Source organism: Budorcas taxicolor, chromosome 12 (genome assembly GCF_023091745.1).
Source record: "Budorcas taxicolor isolate Tak-1 chromosome 12, Takin1.1, whole genome shotgun sequence".
In the NCBI taxonomy this organism is placed as follows: Eukaryota; Metazoa; Chordata; class Mammalia; order Artiodactyla; family Bovidae; genus Budorcas; species Budorcas taxicolor.
The window spans coordinates 40071028-40083173 of NC_068921.1; the positions used below are offsets into that span (position 1 = coordinate 40071028).

Sequence of the window (12146 nt, forward strand, 5' to 3'; positions counted from 1 at the left end):
CATTTTTAATGAATTATGTAAGGAAAAATTTAATCTATATAATATAAATTGCATAAGATGGATACATACAAAGCAGAGTTTCCCATCAGTCATTATGTGCATGTGTGCTAAGTCATTTCAATCTTGTCTGACTCTGTGACCCTAGAGGCTATAGCCCTCCAGGTTCCTCTGTCCATGGGATTCTCCAGTCATTACAAAGATTCCTAAATAATGTTTAGAATGGTGGTCAGTAATGATACCATTATTTTCTAGGATTTTTTGCAAGGTCAGTCTCATATGAAATGGCATGTAGGAAACTTTGACTTTTCTCAGTTGGACATGTGAGAACTGAACTCTAACAGTTATCCATGATGTGTAATTTTTTATTACTTCACTCCAGTGCAGATTTAGATTCTTCATGAGAAAAGGAAGAAAAAGGGACTATGTCCTTCTTTAGTGAGTGGCCTAGACTTGCCATCCAGCATGCTTTCTGTACCAGTTGTTAGATATGCAAAGTCCCATAGTAAGTGATTGAGTATAATATATTTTTTACTATATTACATTATTTACTAAATTATTTTACTGTATTACATTATTACATTACAATATTTACCATATTACTAAGTGTAATATAATTTTTCATCATTTTTATTAATTAACCACATTTTGGAAAGCAATTCTCTATGTAACTGAATGTATAATTTTTTTGCTATTAAGAATCATTCTTAAAATACATATGTATGTAGTGTGTGTATGTATGCATGCATATATATGTGTGTGTGGATGTGTGTTCGAGTGTGTGTGTGTATGCATGTAAGTGTATATACGTGATTCCCAGGTGGCATGAGTAGTAAAGAATCTGCCTGCCAATGCACGAAACATAAGTAATGTGAGTTAAATCCCTGGGTCAGGAAGATCCCCTGGATGAGGGCATGGCAACCTACTCCAGTATTCTTACCTGAAGAATCCACATGGACAGGTGAGCCTGACAGGCAACAGTTCACAGGGTCACAAAGAGTCAGACACTAATGAAGCAACTTAGCATGCATGCACATATGTATATATATATTTATCATGTATACAGCTTTAAATATTTTCTACTTTTTGGGTTTTAGGATACAGTGTTCTTACAAAGAAATAAAAGTAAACCAGCTTGTGAATTTAGTACCATTAGTGAAACTCTGTTAGTTGCAATATTCTTTGCTACTTACCAATATTATAACATTTTAAAAAATTACTAAATGGTACCTATTATTTTCATTTAAAAGATAATATCAACTATAATACTTATTCTAAGTACTAGACACAATTATTGGAAACTAAATGTGCTTGGTAACACGACTACATAATATGCCAGCAACAGGAAAATGCCAGTCCATAGTTTAAAAGATGCTTACTCCTTGGAAGGAAAGCTATGATAAACCAGATGGCATATTAAAAAGCAAAGGCATCACTTTGAAGACAAAGGGCCATATAGTCAAAGCTATGGTTTTTGCAGCAGTCATGTACAGATGTGAGAGTTGGACCATAAAGAAGGCTGAGCTCCGAAGAACTGATATTTTTGAACTGTGGTGTTGGATAAGACTCTTGAGAGTTCCTTGGTCTGCAAGGAAATCAAACTAGTCAATCCTAAAGGAAATCAGCCCTGAATATTCACTGGAAGGACTAATGCTGAAGTTCCAACACTTTAGCCACCTGATGAGAAGAGCCAACTCAATAGAAAAGACCCTGATGCTGGGAAAGATAGAAGGCAAAAGAAGAAGAGGGCAGCAGAAGATGAGGTAGTTAAATAGCATCACAGACTCAGTGGACATGATTTTGAGCAAACTCCAGGATATAATGGAGGACTTTAAAGCTTTGCATGCTTCAATCCACGGGGTCTCAAAGAGTAGGACACTACTGAACAACAATAATAAAAAATTAATACTCACTTATTAAATCTTATTGGAGAAGGAAATGGCAACCCACTCCAGTACTCTTGCCTGGAAAATCCCATGGATAGAGGAGCCTGGAAGACTGAAGTCCATGGGGTCGCTGAGGGTCAGACATGACTGAGCGACTTCACTTTCACTATTAAATCTTACTTAGCTAGATTAAGACTATTAAGTTAATAGTCTAAATCTATTAAGTTAGTTGAGTAAGGTTAATTGTGTTAAGTACAAAAAGAGGAAAGGAAAGAAAAGAGCAAGACATAGTCAGTATAGCAGAGACACTACTTTGTCAATAAATGTCTGCCTAGTCAAGGCTGTGCTTTTTCCAGTAGTCATGTATGGATGTGAGAGTTGGACTGTAAAGAAAGCTGAGAAACCTGTATGCAGGTCAAGAAGCAACAGTTAGAACTGGATATGGAACAACAGACTGGTTCCAAATAGGAAAAGGAGTACGTCAAGGCTGTATATTGTCACCCTGCTTATTTAACTTATATGCAGAGTACATCATGAGAAATGCTGGGCTGGAGGAAGCACAAGATGGAATCAAGATTGCCGGGAGAAATATCAATAACCTCAGATATGCAGATGACACCACATTTATGGCAGAAAGTGAAGAAGAACTAAAGGGCCTCTTGATGGAAGAGAAAGAGGAGAGTGAAAAAAATTGGCTTAAAGCTCAACATTCAGAAAACTAAGATCATGTTATCCAGTCCCATCACTTCATGGCAAATATATGGGGAAACAGTGGAAACAGTGGCTGACTTTATTTTTCTGGGCTCCAAAATCACTGCAAATGGTGACTGCAGTGATGAAATTAAAAGATGCTTACTCCTTGGAAGGAAAGTTATGACCAACCTAGATAGCATATTAAAAAGCAGAGACGTTACTTTGTCAACAAAGGTTTGTCTAGTCAAGGCTATGGTTTTTCCAGTGGTCATGTATGGATGTGACAGTTGGACTATAAAGAAAGCTGAGCACTGAAGAATTGATGCTTTTGGACTGTGGTGTTGGAGAAGACTCTTGAGAGTCCCTTGGACTGCAAGGAGATCCAAGCAGTCCATCCTAAAGGAGATCAGCCCTGGGTGTTCATTTTAAGGACTGATGTTGAAGCTGAAACTCCACTACTTTGGCCACCTGATGTGAAGAGCTGACTCATTTGAAAAGACCCTGATGCTGGGAAAGATTGAGGGCAGGAGGAGAAGGGGATGACAGAGGATGAGATGGTTGGATGGCATCACGAACTCAATGGACGTGGGTTTGAGTGGACCCTGGGAGTTGGTGATGGACAGGGAGGCCTGGCGTGCTGCAGTTCATGCAGTCGCAAAGAGTTGGACATGACTGAGTGACTGAACTGAGCTGAACTGGAGGAATACTGTCCTAAGGTTATGAATGTGAAATGTAAGATGTGGTAATAATTTAATATATTGTAGTTCTCTAACCACATGCTCCACTCACTCTCCATTTGATGTTTTGTTTTTGAAATATTTCCATCAAATCACACACTGGGTTGTTTGTGAAACCAATCATATTTAACTTCTATAAACTTTTGAATCCAGCAAAACCTGTGTTATAAATTTACCTAAAGGGTCAAAAATATTTCCCTTATCAAGATGGTTTTCCCAATCTTGGCCTATAGATTTATAGCAGTGGTCCATCCTCGGATATCTTAATCAACCATCTGCACCCATGAATTTCACACTTGTGATAGCTGCCACATTTCCAAAGTCTGGCAGCTAAAGTTCACACATTTTAAAACTCTTCCACCAATCTTCCTAACTCTTAGAGCTAAGATTTTCATCTGACATTGATTTTTGGATTTCTTTGCTACAAGAGAAAAAAGTCTTATCTCAAAAATTCATGCACTGAACACTAGACCATTTTGTAAAAATACTTTAGCTCAAGCATCAAAAACAGTGACAGGGAGCATCTACTCATACTGAGATGCAGTCTTGTGTGAATTCCAATAACTAGGAGACATTTTCCTACAGATTGCAGGGTATAGACACTGAGAGCTCTATCTGTTTATGTTTAATGCAGTTTACTGGGAAAGGGGAATTGAGTATAATAAAGGCAAATAGCAATAAAATTTATAGATCAAAGACGCTTTGCAAGGGTAATATGCATTTATGGCATGAAAAGAAGGTACACTTTTTTTTTTTTGCCTCTATTTTAACCATTATGGTGTTCTGTGTTTATGATGACAGAGGCTTGACAAGAAGATAAAACTTAAACATGACAGTTAGTTTAAATTCCACACCTTACTTGAAATCTAATTTTGGAACTATTTTCTTTGACACTTGGCTTGGAAAAATTTTATGGCAGCTTGAAGTTAGCTATTAGATCACTCCAGGATCAGAAAATCTGGATCAAATTCTAGTGCTTATCTCTAGCTAGTTCTGTGACCCAGGGCAAGCTATTCCATCTTTCTAGTCTTCAAATTATGCTTCAGTAACATGAATATATAAATGTGATGGCTCCTAACAGTCAAATATCCTGTGATTTTCTTTTTTTTCTTAGACATTATCACAGGGTAATTACTTGAAGTTTCTAAAATCTTGCTGGTCTGGTTTACTCCATTTTCACTAATTACTATTAGTGTGATTTTAAGAAAAATTACATAAGCTCTGTGTGTCCTCACTGGCCACATCTGTAAAAAGGTAATGATAATAATAGTACCTACCTAATAGGATTGTTGTCAGGATTAAATGAGCTATATTTTAATAATTGTAATATGAAAATTTCCTGTATTTCAATATATATATATTAAGGAAGACACACATTAAAAAATCATAAATTAACATTTATTAGCATTTAATTCGCAGAAGGCAATGGCAACCCACTCCAGTACTCTTGCCTGGAAAATCCCATGGACGGAGGAGCCTGGTAGGCTGCAGTCCATGGGGTCACTAAGAGTCAGACACGACTGAGCGACTTCACTTTCACTTTTCACTTTCATGCACTGGAGAAGGAAATGGCAACCCATTCCAGTGTTCTTGCCTTGAGAATCCCAGGGATGGTGGAGCCTGGTGGGCTGCCGTCTATGGGGTCGCAGAGTCAGACATGACTGGAGCGACTTAGCAGCAGCAGCAGCATTTAATTAATAGCCATTTTTTCCTAGTGGTACATAAAATCATAGTATGTTTTATATTCAGAAATAGATTAGATGAAATTTTGTAATACATATGGAATCCTTAGAATAGTGTTTGGTATAAAAATTGTCCAGTAGCTGATATTAAAATCTCCCTGTACATAATAACTGTTATATATAAATTAAGAGGGATAATTTAAGTGTGATTAAAATCTTGTTAGTCATATCAGCCTTGGTTTTATTTTATATCTAATGTCATAGTATAAATTTAATAGTTTCATTCAGATTAATAAACATGAATTGACATAAAATATTACTTTTTACTTGAATGAGCAGATATGATACAAATGAGTAGATATGATACAAATTTTTACTTGAATGAGTAGATATGATACAAATGAGTAGATATACACAAATATTATTATGATAAGAAGAGCAAATATGCCTTTTTTTTACTTAAGTTGATTAAGAAGGGAAAATATAATTGTTAGAAAATTGAAAATTAAGAATATACTTATGTTTACATAAGCTTAGCTCAGTGTTCAGTATGAAGAAAAATAACAGCATAGTGCAAACACCAACTTTGTATATCATGATTGCCTTTAGTTATAAATTCTCAGCTTTGATTTTTGGAGTCATAATATAAATCAACATCATAATTCTGAGTATCATTTTTTCTTGGCAATGTTCCTTAGAAATTTAGTCAAATAAACTCTATACAAACTGTGTTCCTGTGCTTTGGAACTTATAAAATATCTAGAGAAGAAAAAAAAGTTGGTTCATAGAAAATTATTTTAATTATAACTCATTTATTTTCTACACAAAAGTAAGAATAGTGTTCAATTAATGATTTCTCTATTTCACCCTCTTGGGAAATCCTAGAGGTCTCTGGGGGATATGGATTCTTTACTCAAAAATTGCAGAAATGAAAATGATACAAAAATGAATATAATTCTTAGGAATTTAAAATTGGATTTTGATGGGTTTAAACATCTGAATGGGCCCTTTAAAGATTTACATGAACATTTATGAATGAAACATTTATTTCTTCAATAGAGTAATTGAGTTTTTATTGGATGAAATAAGGGTGAGTAATGGCACAAATCCCTGTGTTCTAGACCCATAACACTTAGTGATAAGGAATAATCAAAAGGTTAAAAATTAAAATTCTTCTCTCACCTGTCAAATGATTAAGGTTTTGGAGAAAGAAAGATAAAGACAATAAAAGTAAAATGGGAAGACTATATTCTGTAGTTTAGAAGAATGTTGCTAAATAGTTAGATCTACACAAATAAAAAGAAAAATATATACAGGAGGAATTAGGGGATAAGCTTCCCCAAATGTCATTTTGTCCACCTCAGTTAATGGTATATCCAAAAAGAAGTTGCTTGTTCAATCAAATTTCTATTAACCGAAGTAGTTTCTCTGACCCACATTATACCTGGGGCTTTAGCAATGATATATCACTTTAGCTGGCAAAAACGCTGTACTACTAACAATAATCAAAACATTTTCAATACATTTAAGGGTATAGAGGGAAAAAAAAAAACTAGCTTTAATGAGAAAACAGAATAAACACAAACACACCAGAACGCACATACATTTATACCAATACATATGATCTATTACTCCATCATCTTTTACATCTATGATAGGAGAAAATAGGTGAAACAAATACGTGTGCATTAATATTAAAGTCAACTATTAAAACACAATTCATTAAAAATGTGGAACTTTTATTGCACAGTGTGAACATACTTAGCACTATTAAACTATATACTTAAAATGATTAAAATAGTAAATTTCATGCTATGTGTTTTATATCACAATTTTTAATAAAAATTAATAGATTTGTACATTCAGCCATACTAGAATAATTGGTACTGTAATAGCTCTCCCAAAATTAAAAATAAATAAATAAAAGAATATTATACAATGAACACAATAAGAGAAAAAAGAAAAAATGATTATTTTTATTTTTAATTCTAATATAAAAGAAAATAAAGGGTCAAGCTGAGAAAAAGTAATTAAAAAATAAAAGATTAATGAAAACCCCAATTTAACCTCTTGTTATTAAACATCACTGCCTTCCTTGAGTATAGCAGGTGAAGCAAATCAGTATTTCAACAAATGAATGTGGGCATTTTTAGCTCAACTAAAAAAATGAATTCAAAACATTTAAAAAGAAAGTTGCTCATTACTTTTCTCCAAAAATTGTTAAAATGCCAACGCTTTACAGTCAATGACAAGAGCACTATATTTTATAGTTCGACAATTACCAGAAGAGAAAAAGGTTATTCTTCCCTTTCGTTCTAACAGTTTATTTTAAATTGTTTTTTAAAATACTAATATAAAAATATGACCATAAAAGAAGGTCAGCAAAGAACATATTTATAAGTTAACTAAAGTATTTAAAATCACATTAGGAAAATGTAAATCGCTCAGTACCAACACGATCTCCATAGAATTATGGCATACCTCGTAATGGCCTTCTTCATTCTCCTGAATATGGAAACCCGCAGAGCTGGGACATTTCTGAGGAGTGACAGGAATATTGTCACTTTTGTTGTGTGAGTTACACTGAAAGAGATTACCAAATAATTGTGACAAACTATTCCATATTAAGAGTGTCTATTGAGAGACATGGTTGTTTGCTAAGCTTCTAATGAAGATGGTCCCTGTGAACTATCAGGGGTCTTCCTCAAGTATATGCATCCATATTGAGCCTTTACCAAAAAGGTAAAAAATGGTCCCAGGATAAACAAATTGTGTTTTCACTAAAACTAAAGAAATCTAAGATGTAGTTATTTTACTCCTTCTATTGCAATATTTACTTACTATACTTATGATTTTAGTAGCTAAAACTTGTATGCTATAATTATTTGTGTGAGGTATTATTCCAATGCTTGATATATATCACATATTATTAAACTGTGACATAGATATTATTATCCCCAGTTACAGATGAGAGAAATGAGATATAAAAATATTTTTTCCCAAAGTTGGGCTACTACTCAGCTTTCTAGGATCATTCCTCATATCTTATCTACCATATCTATGTCCTTTATAGCCTTAAAATAGACAAAACTAAAAAATTAAAAGTTAAAGGTCTTAAAGTGCTATTTCACTTTTTTTTCTGTAGCAAATGTAAAATAGTTTTAAAAACATGTTGACTAAATTAATTCACCTATAAATGAATATGAATTTTAAAGCAAGATATCATAGAATGGCTTGGCTTTTCTACATGAAAATATTAAAATGATTATTTACCATATTCCTCCAAAAGTTGTTTTGTGTGAAAACAAGATATAATTTACTTTCTGTTATCCTTGCCTCCTTCTTTCCCAAATCTCTTACCAGTTTCATGGCCACTTGATCATTTATTAAACATAATATTGGGTTTCTAAGGTTTCCACTTTAATAAAAAACACTGTAATACCTCCCCAAAAGGCTCATCATTGACATATAACCTTTCCTCTCCCATAAGACTACAAAGCTATGCACAGATTTTTATGACATAAGTAGGTAAGAAAATATTTTTCAAGGTAGAATGCCACTGTTTCAGTTCACCAGTGAAATTTTACTTTCCCCATGCCAAAAAAAAAAAATTAAAAAATTACTTTCAAAAACATTTTCAAAAGCAAGTGAGTTTTAGAGTTTAGCATAATCAAGGTCAGTATATTTTAATCTCAAAACCACCATTTTATATTTTATATAGTTATACATATTTTAAAATATTCACATTGCATGTTTTAAAGCTTAAATATTTTATTTTAAACTTAGAGAAAGAGCAAATATTCTGAAAATAATTTCAGAATATCTTTCATTAATGTCAAAAATCTCAGTTATTAATTACCTAATTTTTTTGTTTGTTTAAGAGACTCTGGAATATAGCAGAGTAGGAAAACATGATTCTGAAACCCAAGCCTATATTAGAAACCTTTGTCATGAAAAAGAATATATGCCTGTCCTCTCTACAATAATATAATTTTAACCCTGTTTAAAACCGACCTCCTCTAGGAACTTGTTTTGAGTAATAAAACAAATGGTGATTACATTTAACCTCTGTTTATAATCTTAGTGATTTAGGTGTAATTTGTAAAACGCTCAGTTCAGTTCAGTTCAGTTGCTCAGTCGTGTCCGACTCTTTGCAACCCCATGAATCACAGCACGCCAGGCCTCCCTGTCCATCACTGTCTCCCGGAGTTCACTCAGACTCACGTCCATCGAGTCCGTGATGCCATCCAGCCATCTCATCCTGGGTCGTCCCTTTCTCCTCCTGCCCCCAATCCCTCCCAGCATCAGAGTCTTTTCCAATGAGTCAACTCTTCGCATTAGGTGTCCAAAGTACTGGAGCTTCAGCTTTAGCATCATTTCTTCCAAAGAAATCCCAGGGTTGATCTCCTTCAGAATGGACTGGTTCGATCTCCTTGCAGTCCAAGGGACCCTCAAGAGTCCTCCAACACCACAGTTCAAACGCATCAATTCTTTGGCGTTCAGCCTTCTTCACAGTCCAACACTCACATCCATACATGACCACAGGAAAAACCATAGCCTTGACTAGACGGATCTTAGTCAGCAAAGTAATGTCTCTGCTTTTGAATATGCTATCTAGGTTGGTCATAACTTTTCTTCCAAGGAGTAAGCGTCTTTTAATTTCATGGCTGCAATCACCATCTGCACTGATTTTGGAGCCCCCCAAAATAAAGTCTGACACTGTTTCTACTGTTTCCCCATCTATTTCCCATGAAGTGATGGGACCGGATGCCATGATCTTAGTTTTCTGAATGTTGAGCTTTAAGCAAACTTTTTCACTCTCCTCTTTCACTTTCATCAAGAGGCTTTTTAGTTCCTCTTCACTTTCTGCCATAAGGGTAGTGTCATCTGCATATCTGAGGTTATTGATATTTCTCCCGGCAAACTTGATTCCAGCTTGTGCTTCTTCCAGCCTAGTGTTTCTCATGATGTACTCTGCATATAAGTTAAATAAGCAGGGTGACAATATACAGCCTTGACGTACTCCTTTTCCTATTTGGAACCAGTCTGTTGTTCCATGTCCAGTTCTAACTGTTGCTTCCTGACCTGCATATAAGTTTCTCAAGAGGCAGGTTAGGTGGTCTGGTATTCTCATCTCTTTCAGAATTTTCCACAGTTTATTGTGATCCACACAGTCAAAGGCTTTGACATAGTCAATAAAGCAGAAATAGATGTTTTTCTGGAACTCTCTTGCTTTTTCCATGATCCAGCGGATGTTGGCAATTTGATCTCTGGTTCCTCTGCCTTTTCTAAAACCAGCTTGAACATCAGGGAGTTCACGGTTCACGTAATGCTGAAGTCTGGCTTGAAGAATATTGAGTATTACTTTACTGGCATGTGAGATGAGTGCAATTGTGCAGTAGTTTGAGCATTCTTTGGCATTGCCTTTATTTGGAATTGGAATGAAAACTGACCTTTTCCAGTCCTGTGGCCACTGCTGAGTTTTCCAAACTTGCTGGCACATTGAGTGCAGCACTTTCATAGCATCATCTTTCAGGATTTGAAACAGCTCAACTGGAATTCCATCACCTCCCCTAGCTTTGTTCGTAGTGATGCTTTCTAAGGCCCACTTGACTTCACATTCCAAGATGTCTGGCTCTAGATTAGTGATCACATCATCATGATTATCTGGGTCATGAAGATCTTTTTTGTACAGTTCTTCCGTGTATTCTTGCCACCTTTTCTTAATATCTTCTGCTTCTGTTAGGTCCAGACCATTTCTGTCCTTTATCGAGCCCATCTTTGCATGAAATGTTCCCTTGGTATCTCTAATTTTCTTGAAGAGATCTCTAGTCTTCCCATTCTGTTCTTTTCCTCTATCTCTTTGCATTGATCACTGAAGAAGGCTTTCTTATCTCTTCTTGCTATTCTTTGGAACTCTGCATTCAGATGCTTATATCTTTCCTTTTCTCCTTTGTTTAACGCTGGTCTCCCAGTATTAATTCTTCGAACGTGTTTGAGTTTTCTGAATAACTTCACTGTTAATTTTGAAGGCCAATCTTTGGTATCTCTCCATAATGAGAGATATCAGCTTTCAAAAAAGTTTCAGTTTTAAAACAGTTATCTTCATCTGTGATGGTCTTAGACATTTTAATCTCTCAGTTCATGTTCCCCACTTTTCCTCATATCTACTCATGCTGATTAATCTTTTTAAAACCTCTCATGTATTATGCAGTTTTTCTCCTTAGAAACGTGTCTGCAACTCCTGTGGCCCAGCAGTGGTTCTCATCCTGCCTGTATGTTAGAATCACCCAGGGAACTTTAAAAAGTGTTGCTGACTGAGCCCCACTTCATGCCAGATAAATTAGAGCTAAGGCAAAACTATTTTTGAAATGCCCAGGTAATTCTTGTGTGTAGCCAAGAGTTTAGAATCCCTGGGTTAAGGTTTTCATTTCTTTTCCGGCCTCAGGACACTATAGGGAATTTTAGCCTCACTCCTCTTTCAATCTGATCTATTAGGTGACTTTTTTTTTTTTTGATGCCTCACAATGCCTCTGAAATTGGAAAAAAAAAATCCTATGTTTGCATAATACTTTATATCTTTACATATGAATTTTATGTATTATCCACAAGAAACCTCTGCAGAGAGAGGTAGAAAATGTAATCCTACTTTAACAGATGGGGAGTGCAGAGGTTCAGATAGATTCAAAGGCCTCTGTGCAAGGATTTGACCAGTGAAATCACTCCTATGTAACGACTTGGACTTTGGCTATCCTGACATTTCTCCCTTAAGGGATTTATTCATTTGCTTATTCATTCACATCTTCTATTCTATTTGTTCATTTGTTTGATCATCAGATATTTGCTGAGTGCATGGTTTGATTCAGGATTTTAGTGTTTCACCCAAGGTATGGTATTTCATATCTGCAATGGTCTTACACTAGCAGTGAAGTCATAATTGGAAACAAAGAACCATCATGATATGCATAAGTTGCTAAGGGACAGAGAAGAGAGAACTGTGAGACTCCAGTGAGTCTAGTCTTGAAAAATGTGCTGATGAGGGAATCATGGCCAGTACATTTAGGACAGAACAATCAGCATATGTAAAGGCTAGAGACATGAATTCTCCAGACTTGCCTATGAGCTTCAGATAGTTCAATAATGCTTTAACC

General features: G+C 35.2%; 1 protein-coding gene across 1 annotated transcript in view; it reads right to left on the bottom strand.

The window, feature by feature from the left end:
- PCDH9 (protocadherin 9) overlaps nucleotides 1–12146 on the bottom strand; it is a 1158506-nt gene that overhangs the window by 730565 nt on the left and 415795 nt on the right. The window contains exon 2 of the mRNA XM_052650239.1: nucleotides 7477–7578. Within this exon, the coding sequence (XP_052506199.1) occupies nucleotides 7477–7578 (102 nt within the window). The remainder of the gene's footprint in view (nucleotides 1–7476; nucleotides 7579–12146) is intronic.